The 20,443-nt window shown below is 42.7% G+C and overlaps 1 protein-coding gene across 1 annotated transcript in view; it reads left to right on the top strand.

Annotated features, from left to right (window-relative positions):
• LOC146788609 (mucin-4-like) overlaps positions 1-20,443 on the top strand; it is a 139,425-nt gene that overhangs the window by 43,979 nt on the left and 75,003 nt on the right. Inside the window, exons 3-5 of the mRNA XM_085633181.1 lie at positions 2,548-2,658; positions 8,113-8,286; positions 8,408-8,484. Of these exons, the coding sequence (XP_085489307.1) occupies positions 2,548-2,658; positions 8,113-8,286; positions 8,408-8,484 (362 nt within the window). The remainder of the gene's footprint in view (positions 1-2,547; positions 2,659-8,112; positions 8,287-8,407; positions 8,485-20,443) is intronic.

A 20,443-nucleotide genomic window follows, 5' to 3' on the forward strand; every position in this document is an offset into this window, starting at 1 on the left:
GCAACTGCTTTTCTATCAACATTACTCAAAATACTCATAACATGTCAGAACTCCTTAAGCACGCATGGGAGAGAATAGCCATCAATTTCTTTGGTCCACTTGATAATGGACATCATCTGATGGTAATCCTGGTCGAGTACTCACATCTTCCATCAATAGAAGATCTCCCATCCACAACTCATGAGCGGGTCATTGAGAAACTAGATGTTTGTGACATGGGGCGTTCCCGTCATTTTGAACTCTCATAATGGCCCACCTTAGAACAGTCAAGAATCCAAGGATTTCCTGGACCATCTGAACATAAAGCGTCCGAAGACTGAACCATTTTTGCCACAGGCCAATGGACTCATTGAGCATTTTATGTGGATGCTGAAGAAAGCAGTATAGGGTGCCACTTTTGAGAGGCTCAGTTTAAAATTGCTATTGAATTCTACCCCATGGGCCTATTGTTCAAAACCTAACTTGACCACAAGTGAAATTCCTGCGACTTTGATGTTCGAGAGAGCAATGCCAACCAAGTTACATCAGTGGACCAACCAAAGAGAAGAAAGTGAGAACACAATTCATAAAAAGGATTGGTTAACAATCAAAAAATGAAAGCTTATGCAGTCAAGAGGCAACACACAAAGAACATCAAGTTTAAGAGAGGAGATCTAGTCATCACCCGGCAAATGCGAAGAAGGAAATCTGATGCTCCATATGATGTTGCACCTTTCCACGTAGTGTCCACCAAGGGACACATGGTGACTGTTTAACACAAAAAGAGCGCTCCTATTGTGATGACCTAAGTGCTACAGTGTTATCTTGTGAGTGCAGCCATCTCACAAAAAGTGAAAGGCTGGTCTCACACACCACCTGGTGTCATGCTTCATCATTGACCAGTACTCGCCCTAAAAAAAGTTGGTTTGTTTGAGGGCGGGCATACACCTGAAGACAGGGATGCACTTCTAAAGCTAAGTGGGGGCCTTGCAAAAAGTGAGTTTAAAAGGCCATTACAGATGTCACACTCATTTTAATGTAACTGGCATCTATATGGTGATTAATGGCCCCTACTTCGACATCTGAGCAAATCTTTGAGCCCCAGCACTCATGATTTTACAAATTAAGCACTGGTCTTCAGTAAGAATTTTACTAGTAAAATCGCTGATTTTAGGTGAATTGACTTTCCAGAGTCAATGCATTGCTAACTTCCCCAGATGCCGCACATTGTGACTTTGCAACCTTACCCTCTGCACATCTCTCCATCATATTTGAAAGGTAAAAAAAACAGCTGTTTTATGTGCATTTACTTTACATATTAGTTGCACATAGTTTTGTGTTATTTTGCAGTTATTAACACTTTTCATTTTTAGATCGCAGCTGCTCACATCTTTAGCTGTCTGAAGGCAGATCTATTGTTTCCTAAACATAACATATTCTTTGAGTTGGTTTTAGATCTGCCCCTGGCTCAAGATTGGATGGATTTGTTATCAATCTAATTTGTCTGCTCTTGATTTAATGGTTTTCTGCCATATTTCTGATTGTCATACACAGGAGTATTTCGATCTCACAGGCCTCTGATTGGATGAGTTGCATTCAACAACTGTCTCCTTTGGTGTATAATTTTATTATTTTTTGTTCAGTACTCCATCAGAATTTATGTGTTTTCTTACCCTCTTTCAAGTTTTTTCCTCTACCTGCCCCATGTAATCATTTATCATTCCCTCCTACCCTGCTCCCCCAACGCTCCATTCCAGCTTCCCTAATTATTTTTTTGCTTTTTACAAGGGCTGCAATGTGTTGAAAGCTAGCTCACTTTCTTTTTGCACTTCACCCACACCTGTTTTAATATTTTAATGTAGCTTTCTAATAAGTGTGCAATGTTAAAACACTAAAATAAAAATGGCTGTCATTTATGATGACGCATGCACGCATCTGTCAGGATGCACGTCATGACGCACACTCTGCAGGATACATACAATCACAAGAACTGCCATCTTTGAATGGGTTATCTTCAACAGAAAGTCAATTGCAAGATTCCTGGTCATACTTGTACCAGTGCAATTGTTTGCATGCCACAGGTAAAGTAGAATTGGCAAAGGCAATAGGTGAGCCTTTTTCAGAGATGCGACCCGCTGGTTGTGCCAGTGTTTATTTTAAAGAGGAACTTGGAAAGATAATGTACTGCTTCATATTTCTGCTCCACTCATGTCTGGTAACTACATATTATTGAGTTTATGTTGCCAATGGAAACAAATGTGGTGCCTGTTTAGTCATGGAGCTAAAGGAATTTAATTTATGATATGAATAATAGAAAATAGTTCTGGCTAGCAGTTTAGATCTCAAGCTCCTTTGCTGCACATTGGAATAGCATGTGTCTGTGTTCAGAACCAGTTATCTCTCCTGACATAAGTTCTTCTTCCCCGAATACATGCAAGTCCTCAGTGTGACAGTGGATGATTGTTACATCCACATACATGATCATCTGTGTGTGCTCTTTTTTGCCTCCTAGATATGTTCCTATTTCATTCCCTTGTTTTACACCCCTGCTGTCTTCCTGCTCTTTAGGTCTACTTTGCAGTGATGTAAATGAATGCTCGAACAGCCCATGCCATCAGAAGGCGACCTGCGCTAACACGATTGGAAGTTACACCTGTACCTGCAACTCTGGATACAAAGGTAACTCTAGAGGTGTGATGGGGGCATGAGTTTTGCGACTGTGCGAAAGAGTAAGAAAGAGCGAGAGAGGATGCATAACGGTAACTGGGTGTTATGGTCAAATATTGTGATTGAGTTTCACTAGAACACCAAGATGGCAATATTGGATTGCATTACACATGTTATCCATTGAGTAGTTTTTATTTTGCATGTTTATATTAGGGTAGTTGGCTTGAAGACATTGTTTTTTTCATTTTTCTTGATTTGGAGTTAGTATATTTAGGTTTTGTTTATCTTTCTTGACTACATTTTTGATAAAACCATGGGCATATGTGAGGGTCAGTGCATTTTTGGCAGTAATATTTACCACATAACCAAGGATTTACCATATTTGCAATAGAATTTGCAACATTATTTGCCAAATGTGCAGCTTTCACAGAAAATATTTTTTCTGGAACACGTGGAATCAAAATAATACTGCCAGAGAATTTGGCCCATAATTTGCATTTGTTGCTAGATAATTTAGTCCACATAATCATGTGGTGCTGGCAATGCTAAAACTCTTCAGATTTATTTGGATGATGAAATCTGTATTTCACAGGAAACCATGAATATTTTTCAGATTTCTCAGTTCTCTGGAATTTATTGGTGTTTATACCTCTGCACTGGGAGTGTCCCCTAATCAAGCCTTCAGGCTCACATTGGTAGAGGTTTGGACACTGTAAAGCTTCTCTGGAGGTGGAAGTAATTGACACCTGCGGAACAAATTCCAGCACAAGGCACACTCCACCCAAGACTTTGTTCCAGGGATTTAAGCAAATAAAAAGTGGCCCTTCACCATTTCAATATTTTTAAAGATGTTATTCAATTTGCTTACATTGTGCCTATCATCTGCTTAAGTAAGGATCCTGGCTGGACAGTAATCATGCTGTTGTATTATTATAACCATGTTTGCTTTTTGGAACCCTCATTGGCACCACAGAATCATATGGCCTAATTTAACTTACACCTTTGTATACATTTATGATTTTTTGCAATTCAGAAAGCAAATTATACTCGACTACACTATTAGGGTATATTCCGGAGATTTCAGGATGCTATAATAGTATTTATATAAAAAACCTGGGGTTTTCAGGATGATTGAATATAGAAAGCGATGAGGCATACCCTAATGATAGAAAAATGAATAATCATGTACCAGTATCCAGTGATACTTTAGAGGATGTTGGAATATGAAGAATACTGTAGTCTCCTGTTGAGGGCAGATACAAGGAATTGTATACCAGCATCCAGGTGCATCCTGGAGGAGAGGGCAGGAGGATGGTCTGCTTATCTAGAGAGGGTGGATGATTAACTGCTTAGCAATAGCCTGGTATATTCTCAAGTTTGCACAATGATGGATTGTATACATGTACATAGGGATATTCCAAAGATTGCAAGAGGATTACTCACATGACACCATGCAACATGCAACATGTAGTTTATATTGCTTCAAGTGTAATAGTGTTGAGGCAGGCTTATAGTGTTACAGCTCTATACATACATACTTTGTGTGCCCTGCTTCATGTTCAGTAGGTTGGTGAGTGTATAATCATGCTGGAGGTGTGTATGCTAGTTGAATGTATCATTTGATGCCAACAGTTAGTAAGCTGAACAAACAAGCCGGAGGCAGCTTCAGGGTCAAAGGTGAAGAATAAACTCAGAGAGCAACTTCCAAGAGCAATAGAAGGACGATGTTGAATTCTGAGTGTGAAAGGGGGCTCTCTACAGGATTGAGATGCAATGTCTTTAGAATAAATGTGTGTTCAGCTCTTTTTTAACTGAAAAAGATGTAGGTTGGAGCACAAGAATATATGAGTGTCATTGACTGTCTTATGGGCATATTGGACATTGTAATCTTTTTAAAAATCCAAGTGTTGATGCCTTTGAAGACAATCCTGTTGGTCTTAAAGATGGTGCTGTGTAGGTAAGAAGAGCTCCAGCAGGGTCGGGGTGGTATAGGTATTTATTTAAGCCCTGGGTGCGGCATGGTGCCTCCTGTAGGATGAGGTTCATGAGGTCTCATCTAGTGTCTGGGAGGCTGTGGAACATGACATTGCCACCATCTAGATGTGGGAGTACAATAGTCTGGATGGCAGTTCTAAAAACACTTTCTAAGAGGAACAGTTTCTCTCTCTTTGGTAGTATGTGCTAGCACCATCTTGGGCTTCTTGGTAATGTGTTCCTTGAAGACAAGGGTGGATAAGAAGACTTGGCACTTGGTGAAAAGTTGAAAGACTGAATCAGTCCAGGTACATGGTTTTGAGCCATGTTTTGAGAAGGTGTTAAGTTTAATTGTTTATTAACATATGTTCTTCTACCTTGCTGGATTTGAGTTTCAGGCAGCTGCTAGACATCCAAGAAGGGATGAGGCTCAGGTAGTGATTGAGGTGTTGGATAATGGGGCATCCTGACATTGAGGAGCATTTGCTAGCCATCACCAATGAGTTTAAGGAAACTGAAAGAGCCAGGTGTTAAGACACTTACAGAAGGCCAGGGCATTGCCCTAGAAGCATAGCATGAGAGGAAGAGTGAACAGTAAACATATATCCAACTTGTCCCAAGGATAAGGCTGAGTCCAGGTAGAAGATAACATTTTTGGGTTCAGTGGCATGAAGGTCTAGAGAGGGAATGGTCCTTTTAGAATCACAACCTCAATCTTATCACTGGTAAGGGTAATAAATATGTGAAATAATGTTAGCTGGGTTGGTAGGTGGAGGACTAGTGAGGGACATGGCCAGTGAATTCCAATCAGAACTTCAGAGAATGGATAAGAATGGGTTGTTTGATGGTGGTAAAGGAGTCTGATAGAAGTATGGGAAGCAGAGATTATTTTTATATGAATGAGCTCTAGATGTTGTTATCAATGATTTGTAAAATGACTACTTGATCTGAAGCCACACTGGCAGTCATGCATGAGATGCATGAGATGGTTAGCTTTGATGTATTCTTGTAATTTTAGGTATAGGCTTATTTTTGATGACCTTATTGATAAATGGTTAACGGTTGATGGACCTGTAGTCGGGCAGATCATCAGAACGAAGTGTTGATTTCTTACGGACGTTATGGATGATCTGGCTCATCTTGAGGACTTTGGGGAACAAACACTGCGTAAGGGAGGTGTTGATACGGGTGAGTGGGGCTGGTCTCTGCTGTGGCGTAGCTAGCCCTTTGTCCGCATGTGGCGGTGTTTGTGTTTTCTACCGACAGACGCATTGAAGAGCGGGGTGTTGCTGGCGAGATTCCACCGATGGCCGGCCCTGATGGCCACAGTGTAGAGCGGGAGGGGTCACACCACCCCACCGACGCCCCTCCTTGCTACGCCACTGGGTCTCTGGCAAGTGCTTTGATGAAGGATGAGGGGGTGGCTTCAAGGAAAGATACCATATGTTCATAAAATTGTTTCAATGCTTCTACTGATGCTGTACCAATGTTGAAATTGAGGCAGTTTTGAATGTTTAAAGCGATGCTGCATACGTTTTTTTGCAAGATATGGGAGACTGCATGCATTTGTACTTACTGCAGGCAATGTTTGTGGTAATAGCAGGGAAACCCACCAGCCCTTCTTGCATTCCCAGTATGCCCTATACGTCAAGTGGAGCCCTGCTCCAATCTCATTAACACTAAGTTTAGTGCATATGTTTGGGAATGGGGCAGATGGACAGATTCACTATTGTAACCACAACCTAACTAGCACTTGGGTCAGTGCATGTGTTTAGGGTATCATATTAACTATTGAAACTCTAATCCAGCTGATGATATTGCAAATAATAAAGGGGTTTTTAATTACCGTTTTAACTTAAAACAGTAGAAAATATTCTTAAAATATGTATATTTTATTTAGAATGTATTGTAGATACCCCTTGCTCATGAGTGGATGACTTTGTTGCTTATCTAATTTTTCTCTTCTCGGGTTGATGACTTTTCTCCCTAGTCTTGTGTTTTCCTTACTCTAGATCACTTAGGGTCGCGGTGTTTTGATTGGTTGACTTGTATCCTTCCTCTGCTGAAGTTGCTTGCATTCAGTGATCAACTTTTTCCTTTGAGATTAAGCGCTCAGTTTGAATTCTTGTGTTGTCCCTGTCCCCCTCACCCACCATGATGATTTCCCCCGCTTGTCCATTTTTCCCCCAGCCAGCCTTCTTGCTGCATATTTATTTTTTAATATACCCCTCCCAATCTTATCTGTTGCTTCTCTACACCAGCCCTGCCAAGTTTCCTAGGTCTATGCATGATGTGTTGCTCCAGTCTGGGTTTTCCTTTGAATTCTGGGACTTGTAGTCTTGCTTATTGCATTATAAAACACAACTGAAATGGAGCAGCATATCACACATGGACCTGGGAAACTTGGCAGCTATGCTCCCCACCGTGCTTGGCACTCACTCTCCCACATCATTTTTAAATAAAGTCTCAGTGTCCACCGCACTATCAGCGGGCAGCCATCTTACAATGTTTTTTTACCCATTTCAAGATGGCATTCCAGAAATGTGCAGGTGCATGTATCCGTGGAGGGTATTTAGAAATGAGTTTCTAATATTTTAACAGAAGTATTTAAAGTTGGTGGCACTAATGCATGAGCATATGTTAAAATATTGCAAATGTATTCAAAGATGGACATCAAAAATGTATGTGCACCCACGGTTGTAATTTTTGAATGGGTTTATTAAAACCTTTCAAAGATTGTTTCTATGGATAAGTGGAAATATATGGCAGTCATTTCTGAATGTATTTGTAATATTTTAATGAAAACTGTTTACAGATTGCTGCTCTTAGGGCTCACTCACTGCTTTTTATCTGTCATGGAGCATGCTTGGGTGGATTTCTACTTTGAATTTAAGGGTAATTTTTTTTAAAAAATGGGTGCTTCTCATGCAATGAAAAAAGCAGCAGAAAATCCTACTTGTATTTCAAACATCTAAGCATTTCATTAATGGTAAATGCACTCCTTGGAGAAGCCTCTTTTAGAGAAGGTAGAACTTCAGATCTGGGACCTTTTAAGCAATATTGTCAATTGATAATAAAATTAATTCAAACCTAATATCTCAGAATGCAAAGTGCTGCTGGATAAACAAACAGGAGAAGATCAAAGTGCCAGGGATGATAGGAATAATAAGATCACTCTTGACAGGTATGAAGTGTAGAGCTTTGAAATTTCTGAGTTTCATCTGTGAGCTACTCCACTCATGCTTGAAAACCCCGGGAGAGTTACATTCATGGACATTTTTAAAACTCACTCTTTGGACATGCTATATACGTCAGTTAGGGATACCACGAGCAGCTGCTTTTGCTCCTGACATCTACCCCCCTTCTCAATCCAAAGCTTTCTCTAAAGAAACACCTGAGAATGATTGGCTTTGCCAGTGCTTGTTTTTCATGTCATTGTTTATCTATTTTTTAAACCATAACCCTTAGCAGACATATGCTGCATTTTTGCAGGAAATGGAACATATTGCTGCTCTTCAGAGTGCGACGCGAACCGCTGCCTGAACGGAGGAACGTGTCTCCTCTCGGGCGCGCGCTGCGCGGATCAGATCTGCACGTGCCCCGCTGGGTACGAGGGAGAAACGTGTTCAGAGCAAAGCTCGTTTTTTGTGCCCGTGGCTAGTAAAGGTAAGTCCAATATAGCTCAAAAAGGCTAAGCTTAAATGTCAGCTTTCTTCCTCTGCTTTGTGAACATACATTGCATTTTTATAATCCATATCACTAAATATGTTCAAATTACTTTCATCAGCTAATATCCCGAAAAGAACTGTCATTCTGGTTTTGGCTTCAATATTTGCTTTCAACAGCACAGATGCAGAGTGCCAGGTTAGTCACTTTCAGTTAAAATATTCATGTTATCTTTGTAAATATGGGAACTAGTGGTATTGTCATCTAAAAATACAAAGCCGCATCACTGCACCTGAATGAATAAAAACTGATGTAGTTTTCATACAATATACCATCCCAAAAAAGAGAATCCTTTTTTTAGGAATATTTATAGCTTTTCTGGCAATTGATTTTATCCATCGTTGGGTATGTTTGCTTCTAGTGTGTGAAGAGTGTCTCAGTAAAGATAAAACCCCAGTAACCCCCTGGGAACAGAGGGAATACCATGCAGTAATGTGAGGGTCCCTGGGGGAGTTTAGAAGTTTAAATCAATAAACTGATGAAGAAGGAGGGATGAAATAAAACAAAACCCATCCACTAATAGACCACTACCTTAAGTAACATTATGAAAAACTTCAGGATCCACGAAATATGAAAACTTCAAAATTATGCAGCAAACTTCACGAAAATATTTAATATTGACGTCTTATATTGCTTATCTTAAAAAAAATAACAAAACGATAAATATTCATGCAGCTAAACTAAGGGATTGGAGCTCAAAAAGAGCTCAAAAGGGGAGAAGGGTCCTATAGAAAATTTAGTTCATGATAAACAGAAGTTGTTTTCTTCTTTAAAAATAAATGTGGTTGACAGTTTTCTGGTAAAGCCTTACTCAGGACCAAGACGGCTTGAAATGAAATAAAATGAAAATGACATTTATATAGCACATGGCTACCCGGGAGCCTCCCAGCGCTGAGCAATACTAAAGGGAACAGAACCTTAAGGAAAGAGCAAGGTCTTTAGCTGTTTTTGGAAGGCGAGATGGTTAGAGTCCCTACGAAGGTACAGTGGTAGAGTGTTCCAGAGCTTAGCGGCATTATACGAAAAAAGCCGTCCTCCACTTCTGGCTTTCTTGATCCTGGGGACCCTCACTAAATGAAGCTCATCCAAGCGCAGTTTCCTGTTAGCCCTGTAGGAGCGGATCATGGCTAAATTTATAGGTGGCCCTTTCCCAAGCAGTGATTTATGGACAATGCAGAGGGACTTGAAGTTGATTCTTTCTTGCACTGGAAGCCAGTGGAGGGAGTGTAGTGCAGGTTTTGCTGAGCAGCGATTGGAAACTACCATCAGCAATCTAGCTGCACAATTTTGTACAGTCTGAAGTTTCGCAACTACTGAGTTTGGGGAACCTAAATATAAAGCGTTGCCATAATCTATCCTAGAGAGTATTAGTGATTGGACTAGCACTTTTTTTGCTTGGAAGGGTAGAAGGGGAAGCACTTTGCGGGCCATTCTGAGCAGGCCATAGCATGTGGCCGCCATCTTCCTAGTTTGCGCCTTGAAGGTCAGGTTCTGATCTATCCAGATGCCTAGGCTCTTTATTTCGGTTTTTGGGGCCGGCACCGGGCCCATGCACGCTGGCAACATGGTGCTAGATTTAAAACTTAAAGGATTGCAGAGAATCATGAGCTCGGTTTTCTCACCATTGAGTTTTAGGTGTGACATACCCCTCCACTTAGAAACTACTTCCAGACATGAGTGAAGGCCATTGGATCTCTGTTCTGCATGGTTCAGCGCAACAACCAGTTGTGTATCATCGGCGTATGTAACCATGTGTATCCCGAAGGGGGCTACAATATACGCCAGCGGGGCCATGTAAACATTAAAAGAAATCGGGCTCAACGATGAGCCCCGCGGGAATCCACACTGTAGGGGGATAGGTTTTGAGTTGATGTCATCCTCAAATACTTGGAAGTATCTTCCCTCCAGAAAAGAACACAGCCATTGGAGCACTATGCCAGTTATTCCTGTGCTCCTGAGATGGCGAACTAGGATACGTGTCGAAGGCCTCACTAGGTCGAGGAGTATTATGGCTGAAGACCCTCCTGAATCAAGGATCTTTCTAGATTCTTCCACCACGGGCAATAAGGCAGTTTCAGTGCCTTGGCACGGGCGGAATCCCTTTTTGGAGGGATGGAGCAAGTCATGAGATTCAAGAAAGGAGGAGAGTGTATGATTTACATATTTCTCAGCGATCTTGCTGACTCCCGGCAGGAGAGAGATGGGGCGATAATTGCCCATGTCAGCCGGATCCAGGTTTTTTAACAGTGTTTTCACCATAGCTCTTTTCCATTTAGGGGAGACCGTACCTGTGGAAAGTGAGGCATTGATCAGGTCGGTAATAGCGGGGGCAACTATTGGTGCTACCAGTTTCAGGATGTTGGGTGGTGCTGGATCCCTAGTTGACCTGCTTTTAACCGAGGGCAGAAGTGATACCTGGGTTAACGGCAAAAGGTCTCCAAGGACTGTTCATTTGCATGCAAACCCAGATCCGTGAGCTTGCTGGTAATATTGCATTTACACTCACTCGGAGGTAGGCATTTGAGGATGTTCTGTACTTTGGTAGAGAAGTACTGTTCATTGCATCGCTGCCCGGAGGCGTCAGGTGCGACTGGCGGGGCGGGGGCTTTGAGTAACTTTGTTAAATAAGAAAAGTTTCTCTGGGGGAATTAGCGGCCGACGAGACCTTTTCCTCATAATAAGAGGCCTGGGCTTTTTTTATTTCTGCCTCATAAATGTCGATGGCCGCCCTATATTCCATCTTCTTATTGAGTGTTTCCTCCAGCTTCTTTCCAGTGCTGTTTTAGGGCACAAAGTTTGGGGGAGGATCATGGGGACTTGTTAGGTCCGCCTGTCTTTTTGATCAATGTTTTTGGGAGCACCGTATTCAATGATTCCTCTATCCAGTTACAGAAGTTATCATTGGCTATGGCTGGATTAGGATCGGAATTCGGTTTGGTCCTATCCAGTTCTTGGGCCCACTTGTCTAAGGAGAGCTTGGACCAGGGACGAATTAAGGAACGTATGGACTGGGTTAGTGGTGCGGTAGTAAGAGGGGACCAGAGAAGGGGATGAGGAAATGATCCGACCACGGGAGGGGTATGGGGTCTTTCCCCTTTAAATCGCCTAGATTAGAAAAAATGGGATTAAGGAGGTGCCCTTTGACATGAGTCACTCGCATGATTTTTTGTGATAGTTGGAAGGCCATGAGGTCTCGTGCTACTTTGAGTGTGGTTAGTGCTGTGGGGTCGTCGAAGTGCAAATTAAAATCTCCAAGGAGGGAGAAATTAGAGGCAAGACTGGCCAAATTAACAACTGCTTCTAGCAAAGATTTACAGAATGTGCCCGTTATCCCAGGGGCTCGATAGATGAGAATGCCTGAGAAGGAGAGGAAGGGTGTTAATTCTATTGAAAAGTGGGCATTCTCGCAGTCTAAGTGTGGGTGGCCGAGCAAGCGACAGGTTAGATGGTCTTCATAGATAATAGCGATACCTCCACCCTTGCCTGTCATTCTGTCCACCCTCTGCATCAAGTACCCCGTGGGGAGTGCTTGGACGATGTGTGGCTCTGAACTGCAGTTGAGCCACGTCTCCGTAAGAAACACGACTTCTGGGTTTGAGGCTTTTAGAAACATCGAGATCTCTGCCGTGTGTTTTGGGAAGGATCTACAGTTCAGCATAAAAGGTTTATATGATTTTCTGGACAGGGAGAGCATGGTGGTATGAGGGGAGAATTCAAACCCGCAATGAGGGCACCTAACAAAAAACTTATCGTACGAGAGGGAGTGAGTACATGTTGCTCCCGGTATTCTATTTAGCTGTTTAAGTTGCGAGCTAGAGTAAGCATAGAGGTATGGGGGAATAGAAGCAGTGGTCCTGGCCCCTGGGCCCGTTTGGGCGCAAATGGGCGCAGACGGGCTTGCCTTAGGCACGCCTTCGGCAGTCCAGCGGCACACCCGCTGTGCGCTTCTGCTGTGCGGTCACGTCATCTGGTGCCTTTATGCGTGTGGGCTAAGCGTCAGGTTCAGCAGCTAGAGCGCTGACCCGAGGTCTAAAGTGCACGTGCAAAAGGAAACGCGGTGCCCCACTACCCCGTGAGCATTAAACACAGCTCTTCAATTTCCCCAGCAAACACGGTAAAACACTTTTAAAATTATTAAAGAGTTAGCAGCAGTAATGAATAACACAATACATTCGGCCAGTAGAACCACTCTGTTTGCGAGTGTTCTGCCTCTAGTTTGTCCCCATGAGGCCGTGTAGTTTTACAAAATCATCACAAAATGGACAGGCGAAGGTGGCATGGGTGGTGTGGAAGTTCATGTTGGCAACATACCTTCTATAGAATGATCAGATTACCAGCTGGTGGTTTAAGTTGTGTCTAGAAATCTAGAAAGGATCAGATACCAAATGTCCGAGTGGAAGCATTATTCCCCCAGGGCTCCACATAACTACACGCCTTTCTGCAGTCTATGGTTGAGAGAAAGACATGTAACAAACGGCTCCAGGAATTATGTCATGTCCAAATTTCTGCAGAAAGTCAGACAACCTCATGGCGGGTGCAGTTCGTTGTGTACATGCAACCTGGATCCCAAAGGGAGTCTGACGACGTGTCCTGACCAACACACTGCTGGCTATGAGACGCAGCAAACTCCCCCATCCCCCGCTGTTGATGTGCCAGAATCCATTCTGCATCAATAGTTGTTGTGACTGAGCATGCATCCTCATGTAGCCCTGTGTACCCTATATGCATCCAAAGGCACATAAGGTACCCGAACTACAGGCATAAGGATTGTGAGATGCATAAAAATAACACTCTGTAGTTTTTTAGTTGAGAAAATATTTCTCTCAGCAAGACGATGATCCTTGATTTTCCAGTGGACATGAATCAAACCAGCAATCGAGCAGACCTACTAGTCAAATGATCAGCATATTTCTTCCCTGACATCTTATCGGAGTTATGACCTCTACCAAGGAGGCAGCATGAAATTGGCTACATGATCCCTTTGTCATCTGCTCTGAAACAACTTGTTAAGGCAACATCTCAAATGACATCAGTGATGTCATTTGAGATGTCATCAGTGATGTCATGAATGATGTCACTGACCATGCCATGAGTGATGTAATATGTGACGTCATCAGCAGTGCATTGCGAGCGTGCAAGTTATAGTTAGCTCAACTAACTATAACAGGTGAATTTCTCTGGATTTCTATGAGTCAAATGTCCAACTAACTATAACGTCTCTGAAAGCTATGTTTTTTTCAGTGAATTTCTAAGGTTTTTTAAATGCAAATTTCTAACTATAATGTCTCTAAAACCTATGTTTTTTTCAGTGAATTTCAAAGGTTTTTTAAATATCGAACTACTATTGTTCTATTTGTCATTACTACTGTTTTTTCTAACTTTTCAACTACATAAAATAAACTGAAAAACTACTACGTAATGTAATATATTAAAAAAATTACAGTGAGTTTTTAAATAATACAAAATAATTTAACATTCAGAAAACAATTTTTCTCCCTTTTTTTGCTGTCATCAGCTACTACTTAACTTTCACTATTCACAGTGATGTCAGAGTAGTTTCATCATAACCAGCAGGGAAAATCAACCAGATTGTTAAAAAAACCAAATCCTTAATTCTCACAAATATAATACAAAATCAACACAAATAACACATCCAATACTATTTCCAATCTGCAAATCTTACCTTTACTTTGTAGTTTCTGTGAACATTTTCCCAATACAACAAATAAAGTATCAAAAACTTTGCTTTGAAAGCATCCAGTATGAATTCTTTAAAGTATCTTTTCACCTTCCCACAAAGCCGAATGGTGTATCTAAAATCTTTGTTTCACAAATATCAAGTATGAGTTGGGTAATTCACAAGGCAATCTCGGTTTCATATCCAAGTGAGTATCATTGCAGTGACTCCAACCATTATTACACTTTAAATAAACTGTATAATGTCCACTTGTAGTAGTTCTTCCAGCATGGAAAACAATAGCAACTGTTGCAATAGTTCTTGCAGAAATAGATAATTGACTAGCAACAAAAATTTTAATTTTGGTTTCCACTTTTCTTCCATTTGGTCTACAGCGTTGTAGCATTATAATCAAATATTTTCCATATCTTTGTAGGCATTATGTAGATAGCATCTCGTGATCTGCTTCTTTTAGTAATTTGGAAAATGGTACAGATTTGCAGTCAGGTATTGTCAAATATAGAAATCGTTCTCTGTCAACTATAATGCTTGAAGTTAACGAACACTGTTCACATGTATGTTCCAATTTGTAATTGAGTCCAAATAAACTCTCAATCTGAATTCCTTCATCTTCTAGTACTTCAAGCATAACTACCAAAAATTCTTGTGCATCTTGTTGGATATTAGCACTGAGCGTTAAAGATCCAGTACATGTATCCAACAGTTGGCGAATACTAGAAGCAGAATTGATCTTACTTCTATCAGTTCTCAATTCTTGAAATAAAGTATAAAGTGCAGAACATGATCTTTTTTCCTAACTTTCCATAATTTCACCATAAACATCTTCAAGATAAAATATAACGTATAGAATAACATTACCATAGCAGTTGACACCAGAAACATTTTCTAATTGGAATCCGACAACATCATCACTTGTTTGTATTTTCTGCTTCTTTACATCTTTTCTTTTCTCTTGATTTTGTTTCTGCTTTCCAACCATAGTTGATTCTTCACCATGTTTGCGTTTTGAACACACAACACATTTCTCATAAATAGGATGTTCACCTAAACTTGGAGCATAAAGCCTTCTCAAACGATTATATTCTCTTACACAATTAACATCAGCACTAACCTAGTTCTCATCAAAATCAATTAAATACAAAACCAGACAACGTTCTAACTCGAGATAATGCAACATATACCATTCCCTCTTTAAACACTGTTCTTCCTACATTTATCAAAGCATTATCTACCCTTAAACCTTGAGATTTATGAACAGTTATTGCATATTTTAAACAGAAGGGAAAATGTTTTCTACGAACATACAAGTCGTTTACAAGCAAAAAACGTACAGCACAATGCACAATCTGTTTTACCTCTGTAATCTGATCAGATTTAACTTTCATGAATTGAATTCCATTTCTATTTTGATATTTCACAAAATCAACAACTTTCCCCATTGCTCCATTCACTAAACCTTCTTCTACATTCAGATTACGCCTCAAAATTACCTGACAGTTTAAACACACATCTACATTTTTTTCCAAGCCAGCAGTTTTTGATACAGACTTTTCCAAAGAATCCAATTTAGTCTGTAGTTTTTCTGACAGAAGAATTGTTATTCCTTGATGCTCGATTTTATCAATAGCTTCAATGTGAACTATTTCTTCATTTTTCAATTTCATAACACTCTTCCACTGTAGACATTAAGCAAACTATAGACGTTTTTTATTTCATTTTCTTGTACATTACTTCTGCTGGTGTGTTTTCATTTGTAAACAAGTTCTTTAGTAGACGACTTTGAAAAGCTTCTTTACCATGTTTGCTTAGAGCACCAATTCTTACATCTTTTAGAATATTTCCATAATCTTCATCTCTTGCTTGTTGCATATTCTGAGTGAGTTCTTTATATTCAAAATGTAACCACAGATTCACATTTCCAATACTTCCTTTTACAGGTGTTAGTTGTAGCAGATCTCCAAATACAATTAAATATTTTCCTCCAAAGAGAATGTCATAATCTGTTTTTAATACCTGTTGCAATCTTAAGTGTACAAAAGCAAGCATTAAGTTTGAGACCATGCTCACCTCATCAATAATTAATAGTTTCATTTTCTTCAGCACTCTTGACACTTGACCACTACTTTGACTATCTTGAGAACTTTCATTAGCTATTTCAGCTGTAATAGTCTTTTCCTGTTCAACTTCATCATTCAACATTTTTAAATATGTAGGGAAAATTCTACATGCAATGCTATCTTTACATGCAGTAAAAGAATCTTCATAGCAGTCAAAGTCTCCAAGTAATTCACTTTAGCTACGCCATGGTTTAAAGAGTTGGAGAAGTGCTAAATAGTAAAATTCTCGCTTATCTGGAGTTTCACAACTGAGTTTCTTGTGGTTTATAAGATTACCCTTTGCATGGTTTACTAAACAACCATGACATCCAACTACTGCATATTTTCCTTCTTTTAAATTCTGTTTAACATTTCTTTTGAAGCTGTAATGTTGAAGTACTTCATAAAGACATAGGGGCATATGCATCAAGCGAACCAAAAGCGATTCCTTAATAGCGAAAAATAAGGAATCGTTATTAAGGAATCGCTTTTGTGTATGCATCAACAGATTCGGTAATTATTAGCGATTCCTTAAAATTCGCAATTTTTACCGATTATACAATAGCGGGGCATGCAAACTCCGATTAGCTATTAGCGAGTTCGGTAATTCCGAATTAGCAAATAGCGAATTCTGTATTAGCGAAATCGCAAATGACCGCGTCGCACCGGGAACGTGCAGATGACATCACCAACCAGGAAATACAGCAGTCCCACCCTCATTGCATCGACAGAGGAGCAAACAGGAGCACTGACTGCAGACTGCCTGTGCAGACTGAAGCCACGCAGACTGTTCCATCTGCAAACAAACACCATCCATGGAGAAGGAAGCCCCATCCAGCGCTGAGGCAGCGCGCAAGCGCAAGTGCTCTGACAGGGAGCTGGAGCACCTAATCGAGGGAGTCTCGAGCAAGCACGATCGCCTCTTCGGCAAGCTGTCCCTCAAGGTGCCTGAGGCGGAGAAGCGCCGCATATGGCTGCGCATCCGCAAGAGGGTGAATGCAGTTGGTGTGACGCCCCGCAGCATCGACGACCTAAAAAAAAGGTGGTACGACCTGCGGAAGCGCGCGAAGGAGAGGATAGCAGAGAGGCTCCGGGACGCTAGCAGAACGGGAGGCGGCCCTTCCACGGTCCAGGCTAACACTGCCCTGGAGGAGCTGGTGGAAGGTACAATTGAGCGGGAAGCCGTCGTGGGAGTGACCCAGATGGACACGTCCGGCGCAGCCACAAGTGCCCAAGGTAAGATGCATGCCTGTTGCCATACCCAGCATAGCGTAAATCCCATTCCAGGCCCCCAGCAGGATCTGAGTGTGCATGCAGCTTTGCAACACACAGCTTTACTCCTAACACTAGTGCATCATGGGAGTTGTAGTCTACTCAGGCAAGTGTGCATGTACAGGGGTAAATGCAATAACCATTCACCAGATCAGTAGAAGTTGGGTATAGACAGTATGTTTAGTGGATCACAGAGGGAGATGTATGTGTGCAACACTACGTAGGTCTAACTATCCCACTAACCATGCACTGTTTCACACACAGATGCATCACCTGGGGATTCAGATGACAGCGGCCAGCTGGTAATCTCCGAAACACCGGTTGATTCAGACCTTGAGACAGCGCAGGATGCCCTCACATCACCTACACCTGCCACCCCACCAGCACCACCAGCACCAGCAACAACAGCACCAGCAACAACAGCACCAGCAACACCAGCACCACCAGCACCAGCCACACAAGCTGCTGCCACGACAGCCACCAAAGCGCCGCGGCGCAGGTCCCAGGTTGCGCCCTTGGCGGTGATGGAAACACCCACCACACAAACGGGACACGGTCAGCGCGCCATCACACCACCTGATGCACCACCTGTCCGCGCCAGGCTAACACTGCGGCGCAGGTCTCGCCAACGTTCGGTCTCCTCAGGCAACCTTGATCTCCAACACACTCCTGGCATTGAGGAGAGGATGCTGTCTGTCCAGCGCGTGCAGGGCCGCCACATGGCAACCATCAGCACCAACATCGTGCACCTTGTTCGTGAAATGCGAGCCATGACTGCCACAGTAACGGCCATGGGCACGGTGGTCAGGGACATGAGCACTGTGGTGGCAGAGGGCAATGCTCACCTCAGGGAAGATGTACAGGAGCTCACCAGTGCCATGAGGGAGGGCCATGAGTGCCAGAAGAGGAGGCACCGACAGCAATTGTTGCGTTCCGCTGCCGCTACTAAGGCTATCACGCGCCACAGCAACAGTACCGCAGTGTTGGCACGCCGCACTGTGTCCTTGCAGGTCGACCTTGGGCACTCCTGCGGGGATGTGGCAAAGGCACTGGGGCAGTTGACCACTGCTGTGGAACACATCCAGAGCAGCACATGCAGTGCTGCAGCTTTGGGGGGGGATGACGCTAGTGAGGCTGCCTCGAGTGTGAGCAGTGTGCCTGTGGCAGAGGGCAGCACCAGGCGCCGCAGTTCGCGGACATCCACGGGGACAGGCCGTGGTGAGGCTTTGGAGACACCTGAGCGGAGGCTTGGGGTACGTGGGAAGCACCACTAGACAGGTGGACATGCATACAGGACCATGGTGGGGCAACCATGGACATCCACTTACTGAGTGTGCACAGGCGTGACTTTAAGGCACCTTTTATTTTATTTAATGCAATTGGAGCATGATTTACATAGCTAGTTTTGTTGCACAAACATCAGTGCTACTGTGCATTAAACAGTTGCACCCCAAACTAACTTGTAATGTCTCATTCTCACATGTTTCAAAAATGATTTTGCATGATGTATGTCTGCCTCCTATGGCCCTCTGCTGTGTTAGGGACGTGTGCCTGTCGTTGTTGGGCGGGTGGTTGGTCATCCCGGTGGTCGTCATCCCTGTCCACCTCTATGGGTATCCCCCTTCTGGTCGCAATGTTGTGCAGCATTGCACATACAGCAATTATCCGGCAGCATGTTTCAGGTTTGTATAGCAAGGCGCCGCCAGTCTTGTGTAGGATTCTGAAGCGACTCTTCAGAATCCCAAATGTCCTCTCTATGACATTCCTAGTGCTGATGTGTGCAGCGTTGTAGCGATGTTCCTGCGGGGTTGCTGGATTGATGTATGGGGTGAGTATGTATTCACACAGGGCGTAAGCACTGTCACCTAGAAGATAGAAGCATAGACTTAGCATTGGTGATGTATATACATGTGTGGTGTTGGTGTGGGGAAGCGTATTTTGACGTACCTAGCAGGAGTCCCTCTCCAAATTCTCCGTTGATTAGTCGCCTGTGCATTCTACTGTGGCGGAAGATGTAGGAGTCGTGTGTGCTCCCTGGGAATTGTGCCACTAGGTCCATTATGATGTTATTGGCATCGAACACAACCTGCACGTTGATTGAGTGGTATGACTTGCGGTTCCGGAAAATGTACTCATTTGCTGCGGGTGGACATATGGGGATATGCGTGCAGTCGATGCATCCAATCACATGTGGGAATTATGCCACCTGGTAGAATGCCTGTTTGGTGCGGTCCAAATGCTGTGGGGTTGTGGGGAAGCTGATGTGGGTGTGTAGCATTGTCAGCATGGCATCGAGGAATTTCTTGAAGAAGCGTGACAGTGCGCTTTGCGATACCCCTCCGGCCACCGCAATTACCCCCTGGAAACTCCCTGAGGCCAGTAGGTGCAGGCTGCATAGGACCTGAACGTGCGCAGGGATTGCATTGGTCCGGTGTGTCTGGTGCTGCCGTAATGGTTCCAGGTCTGCAATCAGGCGCATGATCATTGCACGATTGAGGCGATACTTCCCGTACACCTCGTCCTCATTCTGCCCGAGCAAGGTTATGCGCAGTCTGAAAACTCGCTCCTGGACCCTTCTCCTGCGCTGTCCTTCTGCATTGATACGCATCCTCCTTGCAAGCACGTAGAGGGCAGCCATTTTGTGGGAGCCAACAGGGTCTCCTGGGCCACATTTAAGGGTTTTGTGATTGCCTCAATCATTTGCACATGTTGAAATTGTTTTTTTGCATTTGCTTTTTTTTTGTAACTTTACCTCCAGGTTTTGATTCCCCTTATTTAGCTCTTGCAAAATAGCGATTTTGGGGATTTTCGTTATTAGCGACTGTTGTTGCATTGAGGTGCGATTCGTTATTTGCTATTGGCACTTTCCGGGAGCTAATAGTGATTTCGGTAACTGCTAACAGCCTCATGCATCAAGCCAAAATCCAGTCGGTAAAATACTGAATCGCTAATAACTCCCATTAGCGAGTAAAAAAAAACGAATCCCAATGCATCCACCCAAATGCAAAAATCGCAATTTAAGGAATCCTTA

Source organism: Triturus cristatus, chromosome 11, assembly GCF_964204655.1.
Source record: "Triturus cristatus chromosome 11, aTriCri1.1, whole genome shotgun sequence".
NCBI classification, from domain to species: Eukaryota; Metazoa; Chordata; class Amphibia; order Caudata; family Salamandridae; genus Triturus; species Triturus cristatus.